The 15,769-nt window shown below is 41.2% G+C and overlaps 1 protein-coding gene across 1 annotated transcript in view; it reads left to right on the top strand.

Annotated features, from left to right (window-relative positions):
* The window catches only part of TLN2 (talin 2), a 178,162-nt gene that overhangs the window by 79,293 nt on the left and 83,100 nt on the right, over nt 1-15,769 (top strand). The window contains exons 30-36 of the mRNA XM_065411565.1: nt 2,784-2,877; nt 7,777-7,866; nt 9,112-9,234; nt 10,894-11,037; nt 11,247-11,408; nt 13,733-13,873; nt 15,538-15,719. Coding sequence (XP_065267637.1) covers nt 2,784-2,877; nt 7,777-7,866; nt 9,112-9,234; nt 10,894-11,037; nt 11,247-11,408; nt 13,733-13,873; nt 15,538-15,719 — 936 coding nt within the window. The remainder of the gene's footprint in view (nt 1-2,783; nt 2,878-7,776; nt 7,867-9,111; nt 9,235-10,893; nt 11,038-11,246; nt 11,409-13,732; nt 13,874-15,537; nt 15,720-15,769) is intronic.

Below are 15,769 nucleotides of genomic sequence, written 5' to 3'. Positions count from 1 at the left end.
AACTCACAGCATAATGAGAAGAACTCTGTTAAAACGTATCTGGAATGTAAATCCCTTTCACTGCCACTGGAATCTCTGCATTTATCTTCATGACATTATGTAGGAGTTTGGTTCCCCAAATTTAAGTTGCACAGGAACTCTGCATAATCCATTACAGAAATCGAGACTGTAATAGACTCTGTGTAGTCTATTCAAAGTGAAATCTCTGCCCTCTCCTTACCATCTATGTTTTGATCAGAAAACACAAGTAGTAGTAGTTGTGCGGCTGGCTGTCTTTCACTTTCTTAAAGCATTTTCATGGTTTTGGGGGGGTTTTGAAGTCATTTGAAAAATTTCCAGACCTGGATAAGTTACTTCCACTTTGGATTGCTGAACGTGGGGGGTGGGGAGATTAAACTAGTCTTCAGAAGGGGAATATTAAGGGATTGGGCAGAAACTGGCATTTTGAAATCTAGACATTAAATAAAAGTGATTTCCAAGGTGAAGCTTGGACTCCATTTGTGAGTATCATGTTCCATTCACACAAGTAAAGAACGTATTGGGGGAAAAGTGTCCATAGACAAATGAATAGAGCTATTTTTGTAGGTCATGAGATAAAAATTGCTCAGCCTCAAGATGAATGTGATGCATTAGCTGGTGCTTTCGTCACAGTGCCCAAGTTCCATAGACTGCTGCTTTTGACATGCAGCCCGTGTGTAATAAGAAGGGGGTGAGAATGATCAGCAACTCCAATTGTCTGATTGGACCTGTTCTGCGGTGCTAATATACATACTTTGTGCTATGCTTTGCTCACCAGACTGACACTACTCATGGTCCAATGCCACTCGTTGGTTCTCAACTTGTGATCTGTGTACTGCGGATGGCCCTGGGAAACCTGGCTCATAAGGTGGTGCAGGATCTCCTCTTTGGATCAAAATTGCTAAGCTGCTTTAAAACAATTAGTTTCCTCTCATTATCCATTTAAGCAATTGCTGCAGTTTCCACTGGGCTGTTGTACAATTTTGGCTAAGAGTGTAGCATTGTACGTGTCACACGGTCTATGACAACGTGGTCCAGAGTATTACATTGAGTTACTGCTACCCATCTCTGAGCACTGAATTTAAGAAATCCTCATTAAAGAAAACTTCGTACACATATGTCACTTGTGTTGTAGCAGATGGTCAAATGGCAGCCATTGTATTTTTCAGCATAAGTGTTAAGCATCACCAATATTGTGGAAATCTTTGCTGTGTATAGCTACTGTACAAAACAAAGGGTTGCTCCTCTGAATGGTGTGGGCCATGTTGTGAAATCTGTTCAAGGGCTGATGACACATTCACTAGTTTCTATACAGAGTCTCAAACACAGGTCAAAACAAAACTGGAAAAATGGAAAATACATGCGACTGTCAGACTCGGGATAGCTCTGAAACATAAAATTCCTTAGCTTACAATCGTACTAACATCTCTCTCTCTCTCTCTGATATTCACAAAGCCATTCTTTAGTCCATCTATGCTAGTTTTCCTCTATAGTTTCCAATGGTGGGTACAGTTTTGTTAGTTTTGCACATGTATCATGTCATGTCTGAGTGCCAGAAGAAAGCAGTGGAGACACACGTACATATTTGTATGTCTCACACACAAAAACTATGTTAAATGAATATTCAAGTTGAAAAAAAATATCATGGAACAAACCATGGCATTTGCTGATATTGTATTTTTCATTCTGCTTGTGTCTTAGACCCTCCCACTCTCCCTACCCCTGTATCTGCAGCATCTTTTCAGTTGAATTTTCATATTCCACAGAGAATTAACTTTGAAGGCACAAGGCAGTGCTTACCAGTGAGATGTAGGATAGGTTCATATGATTTAAAATACTTTTAATTGCATCTGATGTCGTCTGCGTGATCAGGTATTGTTAGCAGCATTCTTGATCTTTAATAAAAAAGATGGTTTTCAAACCACACATTTTTATTAGGGTCTATAATGCTGAGAGTCTGATCAACAAGCAACCAAACACAACATCCTCTAAAGTACACTCTGTCTAAACCAGGGCTTGTGTGGTATTTGAAATTGTTGAAAAATTTAGTTCCATCCACATTTGGTTATACAGAGTGGTAGTCAGGTTGAGGGCCCATGCCATAGACTTCCCCATGCGGTTTCTGGGCAACACAGTTGCTAAAGTTCTGGGGTTTTTTTAGGGGAGGAATGTTGGGTTGTTGTTTTGTTTTTGTTTTTTTAATAATTTTTGTTGTACCCTGAACACAAAAGTGCTACAGCCTGGCTTGCTAGGAAGTGGGTTTTAGGTGCTGCTGTATTCTGACGTTTCCAATCATAGTGGTTGTGTGGCCAGGCTTAATTTTGAAATTGCACCATAACATTAGATCCAGAATAAAATAAACTGTCAAATAATTTACATTTATTATGCATCAAATTCCCTTTATGAACCAAAACTGCAGATGTCCTAGAAACTTGCCATCATGACAGGAAGATCCCACCTGTTGCTTATGTGCTAGGTGACAAATGATTTGGACAGAGGGCTTATGTTTGAGGTGAGGATTGCTGTCGATCAATTTCACTTGGCGCCTCTTTCGCTATGTTTTTCTCAGCAGGGGTTAATATTGTGTTCTCTCCACCAAATATGGTATAGCTCACTTACTCCACAAGCACCAGCGGTGAGAGAAGTGGAAGAACATTTGGGCTTGAAACTGCTTTTCATAGTGTACAGATGAATAAGACAAAATTGGAAATAATGGAAGTTGGTCAGTTTTCAAAATGTCTTTTTTTTTTCCCCTCCCTCCTTAGAGCTGTGACGGAGAGTATTAACCAGCTCATCACTCTGTGTACCCAACAGGCGCCAGGGCAGAAGGAATGTGACAATGCTCTCAGAGAACTGGAGGTATTCTCAAGCTTGTGGTCTCATGGGGTGAACCTTCCTGTGGTGAAGATGTCAGTCGGGCTTTACATTTTCTTTTCCCTGTCTGAATAGCTGCTGTGTCATTGTCTCTCCACTTGATATCTGTGGCAGAATTTTTTCCCCTCTAGTTGTATATGAAATATGCAAAGAGCTTTCTAATGGAGACAAACTTAGCACGACTTCTACTGAGTTGGCCAAAGGGAGTTTACATTTTACCCCACATGACAGAGCAGTTGTATATGGGACTATAAAGATACCAGTCTCCACTGCAGTAAATTGGAGGGTGCACACACAAGAGTCACTTTCAGAGGACACAGGGAGAAGGGTTTACACTAAGAAATCTTTCACTAAGATGGCTGATGGTGCACTGAAGGAAGCCGTGACATCTTAGCTTTTCTGCTTTGGCTCTGTGTAATTGGAAATCCATGATTCTGAAAGTCACATCTATCTAAGAAAAGTTGATCATGAATTACTCCATGATTTTTATATTCCTCTAGACTTTTAATTCCTCATGTTTTCTTTATCTCAGTCTAGCTGAATGTCTTTCAACACTGTGTGATCTAGTACACACTCTCTATTGTGTTCTGCTACATGAGTGTTGTGACAATAGCTCTGTAAATTGACTGTGTAGTGGATAGCTAGTTGGCTCTTGTTGAAAGGCCAAGTGCCTACGTTAATATCAAACCAATCAGCACCTGCTCCAAAATGCTAGGCAATAGTGTCTTAACACCAATTTAGCTTAGCTTAAGTTACTTAGGCAGCTTACGTCAACCTAACTATGTCAGTGTCCACACTACAGCCTTGCTTCCACCGATGTAAGTGCCCTAGTACGCCGACAAAATAACTCCACCCGCACAAGAGGCGTAGGGCTTATGTCAGTGTAGTTAGGGTGACACAGTGTGTGTAGTTCTGAGGGAGGATGTTAATATTGCAGAGTTTGTGGAGGAAGTCAGTTGTGTCCGGAAGGAAGCTGGCCCTTTGTGTGATGAGTGGTTTGAGGATGGTTTCTGTGAATCCCAATATTCCTTCAGTAAGAGTGCTATGGGCAGATAGGATGGGACTGCCGGGTTTTCTTGTTTGTGTATCTTGGGACACATGTGGAAGGTCCCTGGGTGGGTTTGTGGGGGATGAGTTTGTAGAGTTTCTCTTGAAGTTGTTTGGGGAAGGATTTGATGATGTCTTTAAGTTCCTAGGTAAGTTGTGGTTTGCAGTGTGGGGTGGTATCTTTGAGTTCTTTATAGTAGGTGGTCTAGGAGAATTGTCAGTTAGCCTTATTAACTTAGTCAGCACAGTCCAATAAAAGATATTACTTCACCCACCTGGTCTCTCTAATATCCTGGTACCGACAAGGCGGAAACTACACTGCATACTACATTGTCCCTACACATGCACACGCTATTTTTGTAGTGATTCAAGACAAAAAATGAAAAGGCCATGGGAGGTGGAAAGTGTTTTCTCTTCGTACTTTAAGACTTCCCTCAGCAGGACATTGGCTTTCCTTGTGCAGAACTGATGTGATCAGCACTGTGATGTGGCTTTCTTGCTGTGTTTGTAATGCTGATTACTGCCTTACTGTGTTGAGTCTTTTAGGGTACTTTATGCCTGCATTTTTCCATCATTCCTTCTTCAGACCAAAAGGAACAAATAAATTAGTTAGGTACCTTAGATGCCACCGGTTCTGTTAGAATCAAGGGCTTCTTAAATGATTGTATTCCAGAGGTCGTGATCCCTAAAGCCAAATGGTTTAGGATCTTGTAAGGAAAGGAGGTATGAGTGGGATTATACTGACAGTCAAAACCAAATTTGGCCCTAACGAAAGTGGGTACAACACAGTGTAGTCACATTTGGCTCTCAGTTTGTTACTGCATACTTATTATAGAAATTGTTTCAAGCTACAGCGTGTGACTTTGCCACAGTTCAGAGCTACTGCCAGGAGAGAGACGCTCAGTTTTCATCTGTGGATGTGCCTTGTTCAGTGGGGCAAAGCGAATGAGTCTCTAAATCAGAAATGTTACGGTGCTGTGCTTTGTTTCTTCTCTTTATTAGTTATATTGTTTAGCAAAGGCATATTAACAGAGTGAATGGGAAATCTCAAATCCAATGATTTTGTTTATTTTCGGTTGGCAACAAGCATCAAAATGCTTTGCTTTTTGTTGGGGGGGAGAGAGAAGGATGTCACAATGATGAATTCAAGCTGAAATCCAGCCAATGCTAAGTGTGTTATAGTAGGTGTGGGAGTGGAGATATGGAGCTGTCACACTTTTAATAACAGTAACTGTTTCGGTGAACATTTGTAAAAACTCTCAGCAGTAATAGTCCAAGGACATTGCCCTGGCATTTTTACCACTAAACAAAACACTTTTTTCTTTTGCTTTTAAATTTCAAATCACCTGTGTACAGTACAGTTGTGCTTAAAGTCAACTTTTCTCCTTGATTTACTGCATGACCAGTGTATGGAAATATCAGTGAAGAGTGATATTTTTAATAACACAGGCCAAGGAGAAAGTCAATGGAAAAACTTGTAGGCTGATTACACAGCTCTTCCTTGATTCTTTGATCCCGAAGGAGGAGTGGAGAGAGATGGGATTTAACTGGAGGAAAAAGCAATAGTAGAGCAGAAGGGGATTAAGCACTGAGTGAACAAATGAGGTCTTAGAGCTGCCACCACCCAGGTTGATGTGACTGGCAAGCTCTGATCAGAGTCCCAGGACACAAATAGCAAATATTAGCAGAGCTTTGGATGAAAGCTTGCACAGTGCTTGCTTTCTCGCTATCCCTGTCTTTGGCCGTTACTGTTAATTGTCCATTTCTGTGAGACGTGACCATATTAATATAAAAGTCAAACTAGAAATGGGATTGACTGCCTGTAGCTTCTTCCATATAAAATGGAACCAAGATTGAGAAGAGCAGGTGACATCTGTCCAGAGACCTGTAAGGAGCAGAAGCCTGCTGGGAGGGAATCCTCAGCTAGGAGAGCTGCCAAGGACTGTGAGCCTGGCGGGAGAGCTATAAGCAAGGGGAAGCTCTGATAAAGGGCTGGAAAGACTTGACGCTAGAGCAAAAGCTAGGTGGATGCTGAAGCCAGTTACCAACTGAAATGACTAGTTTTGTCTGAGGAAGGCTGGGTGGAAGATTTGTGGTGTTTTGAACTTTGTTAATAAACCAGACTCTTGAAAAGGAGACCATTAGTGGGAAAACCCCTGCAGTGTGAAGTCAGATGAACTTGGGTAGAAGAGGAAACCGAGGCAGCAGCAGGGTCTGAAACCAGACCTGGGTAAACCTATAAGAAGTTTATAGGAGTTCCCATTAACTTTGGGGAAAGTCAGCATCAATAGTGTTACCCATTTCACTTTTATTATGGTTAAGCTATAAGGGTCTTTCCCCATCACCTGCCTTTTTCCCTACCTCATTCACCAATTTCTCCTACTAGCCTCCTCTGGGCTCCCTATAATAACTGGGAAGTACAGCTTTAGTAGAACTCAGGTGTTTCATCAGTGACTTAAGTAGAGTGTCCACATACCCTGGGGCCTACCCTGTGGATCAGATAAAGCAAAGCTGCACAGACTTTGTGCTTTCCCAGGAGTATGGAGACCTTGTTTCCATCTCCCAAGGCAGATGGATGTAGCGAGTCATTCCTAGCACTTCAGGATAAGGAACAGACAGGAGGGTTTTTAGCAGCAGCAGTTGCATTTTAACTGTCAATCTGCTGTTCTGTTTTTTCACTCCTTCCTGTCATCTGTCCAGGGAGTCTTACAGCTCCTGTCTCTGGAGCAGTGAAAATGTGGATAGAACATGATTTGCTCACTGCTACTCAGTAAATTGCTATGGAGGGGTGGAGCAGGGTACTGAAGTACTCTAGGGAATAGAGAAAGAGAGGGGCAGGAAGCAACAGCAGAACTGTTAGCAGAAGAGATCTCTTGTTAACATTGCCTTTTTCATACAGTAAGATAACTGGCAGTAAAGCACTTAAAGGAAATGATCTTGACCGTAACTTTTAGGCTGTTACAAGACGACAGACAAAGCATGGCTCAACTTCAAAAAATTGCTTTAGAGTTAAAAGTTCAGCTCTGATAAAGATCTAAAATTTAAATTCTTGCCCAGATTTCCTTTGCTGAAAAAAATCACGCAGCAAATCTTTCAGCTGTAGCCCCTTACTAACTTCCTATACTTCCTGATTTCACTCATGTTGGAAAGACCATAAGAATAGCTCATTGGGCTGTTATTCAGCTTCCATTCTTGACTGTAAGCATGAAAATCAGCTTTAAAAAAACAATTTAAGCAAAAGAGTAGACTCGCCTGTTGGATTTTTTTTTATGTTGTGAGAATTTTTTTATCCAAATATGTTGATTCCTCTTTACAATATATGAAGTAGCTTCTCCCTTGGATAACTCTGTGCAGTACTCTCAAGGTCTGGGTTCACCCCAGGAGAAGGGCAACTCTTACTTAATTCTACTTGTAACATAAGTATTTTCAGACCGCATTTGTCAGAGGGAGCGGTGCTGGGAGGTTCTGTTGGCAGGGGGGAAAAATGCAAGCAGATGGTGCACTTACATTTAGCCAGGTGTCTGTCTGTGTCTCTGAGCAGCAGGTAACAAGAGGTGGCAGCTTCTTGAATCAATTTTTTTATTCCCAGGAAGTCTCTGAGTTTGAAAGAGGGGTTGCTGGTTTGTGATATGGTGACACAGAGGAAAGTTTACAAATAGTCAGCTACTAAAATATCTACATACTGCAGTGTCTGGGAATCATGTTCTTTGCCTGGAGATAAAGAAACTAGGATGTGCAGATGTGTCCACTGGTTTAATTACTGGGGTAGTGTATTTGTCTGGCTCAGATCCGTGTTATAGCTACTGTAGTAACTGAAGCTGCTCTCCTTTCTTTCAGACAGTTAAAGGAATGCTGGATAACCCCAATGAACCTGTAAGCGATCTCTCGTATTTTGATTGTATTGAAGGTGTTATGGAAAACTCCAAGGTAAATCTGTTATTCTACTTCCGTGTGTATGTGTTAAACAATTTCTAATCAGTGGAGGAGTTTGCAGGCTAATAAAATGCACCTCTACCCCGATATAACGCGACCTGATATAACACGAATTCGGATATAACACGGTAAAGCAGTGCGGCGGGGCTGCGCACTCCGGCGGATCAAAGCAAGTTCGATGTAATGCGGTTTCACCTATAATGCGGTAAGATTTTTTGGCTCCCAAGGACAGCGTTATATCGGGGTAGAGGTGTACACTGGAAAAAGAATGTCTCCTTCAGTCTGCTTCTGGGAAAAATTCTTGTGCTCTAACCTTATTAAATTCCCTGGTAAAACTCCGTTTGGGACTCTTGTGAGCAATCTTTATGCTGCTGTTTGGATTTTTTGTTCATCTGAAGACCTATTGTGCTGACTGCATTTAGTGTCATGTGATTGCCTTGTGATATTGTCTGAGATCTAACTCACTAACAATCCAAATACTTCAGGATACCAGCAAGTACTGTAAAATCTGGATTGTTTTTAGCCATTTTGTGTCCTGTGTCTAAACTTGGAAAAATCATAATCTATGGGAACCACCTTTTTTAGTTTTAAAGCTTCATTTACCCCCTCCTTCCCCTTCCCCACCCCTCCAAAAAAAAGCTTGTGTTAATTGACTAGCTTTGCCTATTGGAATAAACCTTTGTTCCAACTGCGATTCAAACTGAAATTAGTTTTTCACTGTGTCTATTCTATAGTGGTTCAGCAATTCTGTAAGTGTTAAAAGTTACCACTACATCACCGCAAAAGTATTTTACAGTGAAAATCTTACCATACTCTGGAAATCCTCCCCTGAAAGTTTTAGTGCATCTTCGTTTTGACCTTTTCAGTATGTGATGCATTGGAATAATCCCAAAGTCTTCATAATCTAAAAGAAAAGGAGGCTGCCTAATGCACTGGAGCATGGAATTAGTTTGCTTTGCTGCTATACCAAAGACATTGCAAGCTAAAAAAACCAAACAAGATAGGCTTCAGTGAGACAAACACTAAAATTTTACAGACATTCCGATATTGGGACGTTTCCTGTATGCCAAGCTGCAAGTACTTTTTCCACTAAGTTTCAGCAAGTGTTTTGGGGCAGACAAAGAGGCTGTGCTGAGTAGTTGCCTCTGCTCCTGTGTGCAGTCCAGGAAAGCTTGGAAAACACTGCCGTGTAGAGTGAAGTATATGGGGGAATAATTTACCCTATTTTCAATTGTTAAGGTCCTTGGAGAGTCAATGGCAGGCATTTCCCAGAATGCCAAGACTGGGGATCTGCTGGTCTTTGGAGAATGTGTTGGAGTTGCTTCCAAGGCACTTTGTGGTCTCACAGAGGCTGCAGCCCAGGTAACCATTTGTTTATGAAGCCTGTAAAACAAATATGAATCTGTTTCTGTATTTCTGTATCATGTGTGTGTGTGTGTGTGTGTGTGTGTGTGTGTGTGTGTGTGTGTGTGTGTGTGTGTGTGTGACAATATTTGAGCTTTCATTCCTGTTGGCCAAAGAATCAGAATATTTGCATTGTTCGGTGGTTTTCATCTTGGAAGAGTTGGACAGACATTAACTAATACGGCATCACAGTACATTTGTGAGTTGAGGGAAGCAATATTATGCCTGTTTTGTATGAAGGGAGAATGAGGCAGGGAGGTTAAATGAGTTTCCCAAGGTTATAGAGGAAGTAAGTGTCAGAGCCATGTCATGAATGTGTGTGTTTGTACCTCCCAGTTCTATGCATAGTCCCCAAGATCTTGCCCCCTCAGAACTAATTTAGTAGAAGGAAGCACAGGCAAGCCTGAGTTATTTTGAAGCTGGGTAATTTTAGCTTTATGCCTTAAGTTAATCACAAAAAAAGTGTTCTGGGAGTCATTTCTAATAAGCAGCCCATGTCTTCAAACTATACATAATCTCATTCCCTTTTAGCACAGGAAAAGAGATTATGGTAAATGTATGTTCTAGACCCATTACAACTCTCTGGATATTTTCTCAGTATCTAAGAAGCTTAAAATATTGCAACATTCAGAGGTGGTATTAATGTTGTTGGATTGGTCTGCCAAAATTGCATACTTCAAACCAGCAAGTTATTGAGCTGCTCCCCCTGGTGACCAAAAGCTATATTGCCTTCTCAGTGGAGGAGCCAACTGTGAGGGATCATGCAGCTGCAAATTGCTCTACCGTCCCCCCTTCCGCCCAAAAAATGCAATTAATCTGTAACTGTGGGCTTCCTGAGCCCCACAGTTAGTCCTGGGTTGCTTTGTTGGGGGAGGGGACGGCCTGTGAATATTTTACTATCTGTAAGGGAAATCAGAAAGAAACCTCCAAACATAGCTTTGACTATATAAATAAATCCTGATCTCTGTGGTGAGAAGGGTAGAATCATTGTTTAAATAAAAACTGAGATTAGCACTGACCATTATGTGTCCTTACCTGGGGTGTGGCCTGCAGCTGCAGGTTTCATGGGCCCTATGGTCAGCTCTGGAAACAAAGCATCTCTTTTGTGTCGTGACTAAAACGTGTAACTTTACACTTTGTTGTACACTGAAGAGGATAGTTTTTTCTTCAAGGTGTGAAAAGGTGATGTGTGGGCAACTGTAGTCTTTAGTTTTCTATTCATACTTAACCAAAATACTGGGCCCCTCAAAATCTGGCTGCTCTGGGTGGATGAAAGTTACCTTGAACAGTCGGCATCAGAGTTCTTACCTGTCTACCCTAGGGATAAATCAGTTCTCCTTCAATGCTTATTGGATAATGAATATCTTTACCCTTTGGATTTTGCTGAGCAGTTTTGTTTAGGCTAATGAGATTTCACAAATCGTATTACAGAGACGCCAGCTTTTATATCCTCCTACAGACTTGTTGCTAGGCATTTATTAATAGCAGCTTTGCTATATGACTTCTAACTACAGCCTGACCACCCTGGTCAATAAACATTTGGCTGGCTCATTAAACAGCTGGAATGGGTTTAGCGTAATCTTTGCATTTGCTTTTTATTTCTTGCTCCCTTTCTAGGCCGCTTACCTGGTTGGCATCTCAGATCCCAACAGTCAGGCTGGTCACCAGGGGCTTGTCGATCCTATCCAGTTTGCCAGGGCCAATCAGGCAATCCAGATGGCGTGTCAGAATCTGGTGGATCCAGCGAGTAGCCCATCACAGGTAACTCTTTCCAGAGGATTGTAATGAGACCTTTTCTGAGTTTTATTAGGAGCCATCTGTTTGCTTTATATTGATGGTTGGTGAGGGGAAATACTCAGTTTGTGAACATAGAAAGGGTTTGAATCACTGTTGGTTCGGAATTAGAATGTCATTACTACCTCGTTCCTTTGCCTGGTTCTTCACCTTCTTTGTGCCATTTGTTTTTTCAGGTTTTATCAGCTGCCACAATAGTGGCCAAGCATACTTCTGCTTTGTGTAACGCTTGTCGTATCGCTTCATCGAAGACAGCCAACCCTGTTGCCAAGAGACATTTCGTGCAATCTGCTAAGGAGGTCGCAAACAGCACTGCCAACCTGGTGAAAACTATCAAGGTACATGTTCTCTTTCGTTGTGCTTTTATTTCTCCTCTGCTCTGCTGAAACAGAAGATCTGGTTAACAGTATCTCCTTTCTCTTTGCAGTACACTTTTTAAAATATTGTCATTCATTAGGAGCCCTCATCATGGACCAAAACCCAATTATGCTAGGTACTGTACAGACACACCTTGTGTAAACTGGAAAGCTGTAACACTTTAACTGTACTGGTATAGTTCAAGTGGCACAAGCCTCCTTAGTGTGGATGCAGTTATAAAGAAGCTGTATAAATAGTTATGAATCGCTCTACTGGCATAAAGGGGCTTTATACCATAGAGCTATTCCCATATGGGAAGGGATATAAGCTATACTGCTATTACACACACACACACACACACACTCACGCTCTCTCTCTCTCTCTCTCTCTCGCTGTTAAAAAGATTATTACAGTTGCAAAGTCAAGCACTCAAAATGCAATCTGTGCAACCTTAATTTGACCCCTTGTGCATATGCATTGTGATACAGTCTTTAATTACATGATCACATACCATTTTTTCCACAGGACTCCTGCCTCATTGAGTACATAGAATGGATGGTGCTCACTTAATGAGCAGCTGTTCAATATTGTTTTATCCTCCCCGTTCAATGTGTGGTCCTTGTCTTATTTACTGTACATTATTAAACTGCTGCTTTGAAGATAGAATCATTAATGTGTTCTGGGGCTTTTCTGCAGTGCTCATCACTATAATATCTGAGTGCTTCACACTCAGATGACATTAATTTATCTTCACAACACACAGCAAATAAAGCAGGGGTCCTACAGACAACAGCTTCCTTTGCTTCACAGCCATGATAGATCCTCAGAGCAGGTCCATCCTGTGCACGGGCAGAAGACTAGAAAAAATTGTACGTGATTGTGGAATTAAAGATTGTATCTTGATGTATAAGCACAAGGGAGACTAATTAAGGTGGCACAGGCAACCTTAATTCTTGCAGCTCTTAACTTTTGAGTGCTTGCCTTCGTAACCTTAACAAAATGTTCTTTTAACATAGTTTTGTATGTGTAATTCCCTAGGTTTTGGGGCGGGGGGGTTAAATGAGAGAACAGGATAGACCTGCTACAAGGATGGAAAGTTTCATCCCAAACAGTTAAAGTTTGGCAAAGTTATAAGCAACTAAAATCAGGGTCGTCTAATGGGAAGTGTTGGGCAACCTTAATAAGAGGAGAGACTAGATTCATAGATTTTAAGGCCAGAAAGGACCATTGTGATCATTTGGTCTGACATCCTGTATAGTGCAGGCCATAGAACTTCCCCAAAATAATTCCTAGAGCATATCAGCTATGCTTATAGGCATGTGTACACTTGAGCTTGTACTTGTATATCGGTAAAACATCATACCCTAAGTGGCACAGTAACACTGGTACAACTTTCAAGTGTAGACCAGGCCTAAATGTTCTTGCTGCATATGAAACAGGTGACCTCTGCAACTCTCACTGTTAGTTGTCTGGAATCCAGGGTTTGAGGTTGGTGAGACCCTCTCAGGGGCTCTGCTTGTGTATCAGAAATAACACTCAGAATTGAGAGAGACTAGCTTGTTTCAGAGTTGAAATATACAAGTTAAAATAATATTTAACTTTTGTTAAATGTCAACCATTTGTTTTCTAAATACCTCCCTGAATTCCTGTAGGAAGTGGTTTCTCTTCTTGTGAGAAGGAATGAAGCTTGTGAGAAACCTGGGAATCATGAATCTGAATCTTTCAGTAAGCCATTAGGTGGCCTGCTGCTAAAATTCTTGTAAAACAACTATATTCAGAGGACTTGGTTTTATGATTTTACACTGAAGCTGTTTTCATGTCGAGCTATTTCCTGCGAGATTATGAAGGAGATGAGTTCACTTATGTGAAAATGAGTCAATAACAGCTATGAAGACGAATATCTGGCTTAGAGGTTTTAGTTTCCAAGAAAAGGATCAACTTGTTAGCAACTTCCACCTCTGTGGACTTGAGGTATTAAAACATGATTTATGGGAAGTCATCAGAGTGCAATTATTTTAAGCTTTTTTCCTTTTCTTCATAGCAGCACAGATGCTTTGGGCTTGGGGTCAATAATCATATGAATAAGTGAAGAAACATACTGTGTTAAATTTTACTTCTTTTGTCTAAAGCGTTAAGATCAGTCTTGTGTCTGGAGGAACTTTCAAATCTATTTGCAAATCTCAAATGTTATAAATGTTTTGAAAATTACAATAAATTAAACCATCTTCCTTTAGTATGTGACCCTGCTGAGCCTTTACAAATGGGCTCTTGCATTCCAGAGACTAATTGCCATGTTCTTTGCCAGGCCCTAGATGGTGATTTCTCTGAAGATAACCGCAATAAGTGTAGAATTGCGACTGCACCTTTGATTGAAGCTGTGGAAAATCTGACAGCATTTGCTTCCAATCCAGAGTTTGTCAGTATACCAGCCCAGATCAGCATGGAGGTAGGTAGAGAGTTGTATTTGTATCACAAAGTAAGCATGTGAGGTGTCCTCCTGCCCTCAAGATAGTTTTATCATCAAAGTTAAAATGTAGAGTTAGACTTTTGTGATCAAGAAAACCTTTGAAGAACTTGATCCTACATTGAGTTCCATGTGGGCATGCAGAACTCATTGCAGGATCAGGGCCTATGATCCCAAATCAGGAACAAAATGTATGTAGATTTAAAGTAACAAGTGATCCACTGTCAACCAAAGGAGTGGATAATCCTTTATTTTTCTTAGTTGGCCAGTCCTGTGTTCAAGAAGCCTTCTTTTCCCTTGAGAATTGCTTGCAGCACAGATACATGAAACACAGTTTTTCCCCACATTCCCTGTACAACTGCTACCCTGCGACAAAAGCACATTCCTGGTTTAAACCTCTACCCTAGCTGAAGGGCTGATCTCATCTGCCATGCTGCATTCCTTGAGTTCCTTCATATGGACCTCTTGCAGGCAGTGCTCTCTTTCCGTTAACCACTGACCTTGAATTTCGTACAAGCATGACAAGCCTTGTGATGCTGCGATAATAACTTTTATCTCTTGTTGCTAGCTTGTAACGTGGTACTAATGACTTGCACGTTGTGTCAGATAGTTCTCGCCATCTGGTGAAGTCATAAATCTTCTAGCTTTCAAAGGCAGCATTACAGTTTAAAATGAAATTATCACTAGGATGCACTGAATGGCATTACATGACAGTGGGAATTTGTGCTGACAAGAAGTATTTTTTTGTGGGGAGTTATGTTTCACAAAACAAAACCATTTAACATGCAGGTAGGAAATTCAGGGTGTTTCAGGAGACTAAAGCTTGTTCAAAACTATGTAAAATCCCATTGTAACAGAGCTTATATAGCATTGCAGACATGTTCAGAGTTGATTTGCAAACTGTTTCCTGCTTTCAGTGGCCTCATCCCAAACTGGAGTTAGCAGAAGCAGAGGATTCAGAAACTGTATGTGTCTGGATCCACATGTTGTGGGACTTAATGTAATCCGTAGGTTTGGGGCCTGCCCCCTCCATGCCTGTTGTAGTTGGTGTTTCTAGCTTGCTGGCATCCAATCGGGATATTAGGTGCAAATATTGTAACCCAGTTACAATATTTTAATCCATATTCAACTAGTCCTCTGAGAAGGCATGTTTGCCGACATCTCATAATGGTTGCAACTGGCTATCATGCTGCTAAATTATACCCACCAGTTCTCCATTTGGCAGGAGTCATGGGCTTCTCCTCTTTTCACTTGAATGTATCCCCTTTGCTAATCTGAAAGTGGTCTCCTTAAGTACAGCAAACAGAAAATTAGCCAGATTTTTTTGCTTTCTACGGTGAATTTACTGCAGTAACTTCTCCCTGTCTAATATTACATGATGGTGCAGTTCTTGATGATCTACTCATGCCCTAAATAGAACCAGCTCTTCAGGAGCAAAATGAACTGACGAGTTCCAAGGGTGACTTACAAATGTTCTGCATTTCCTGCTAGTGCGGGAGAGATGAATAGTTTCAGTGTTATGTTCAGTCCTCTCTCAATACATGTCTTTGTTAGCATGCAGGCGAGTACAAGCGTTTGCCACTCGTTTTGAAGAAGATTCTAATTCTGTTCCTTGTGCATGTGTCTTGCTGCTCTTTTGATCACAGGGCTCTCGAGCACAGGAGCCAATTCTGATTTCCGCCAAGACGATGTTGGAGAGCTCAGCTTTATTGATCAAAACTGCTCGTTCGCTGGCTATCAATCCAAAAGACCCACCTACTTGGTCTGTACTTGCTGGGCATTCGCACACAGTTTCAGATTCAATTAAGAGTCTGATCACTTCCATTAGGTGCGTTTTCTGTCATAACTTTTTTTTATCTTCCACTCTCATGCCGTAAT

The sequence above is a fragment of the Emys orbicularis genome, chromosome 10, assembly GCF_028017835.1.
Source record: "Emys orbicularis isolate rEmyOrb1 chromosome 10, rEmyOrb1.hap1, whole genome shotgun sequence".
In the NCBI taxonomy this organism is placed as follows: Eukaryota; Metazoa; Chordata; order Testudines; family Emydidae; genus Emys; species Emys orbicularis.
The sequence above is the reverse complement of the archived record's forward strand: the minus strand, read 5'-3'. Positions and strand labels throughout refer to the sequence as shown.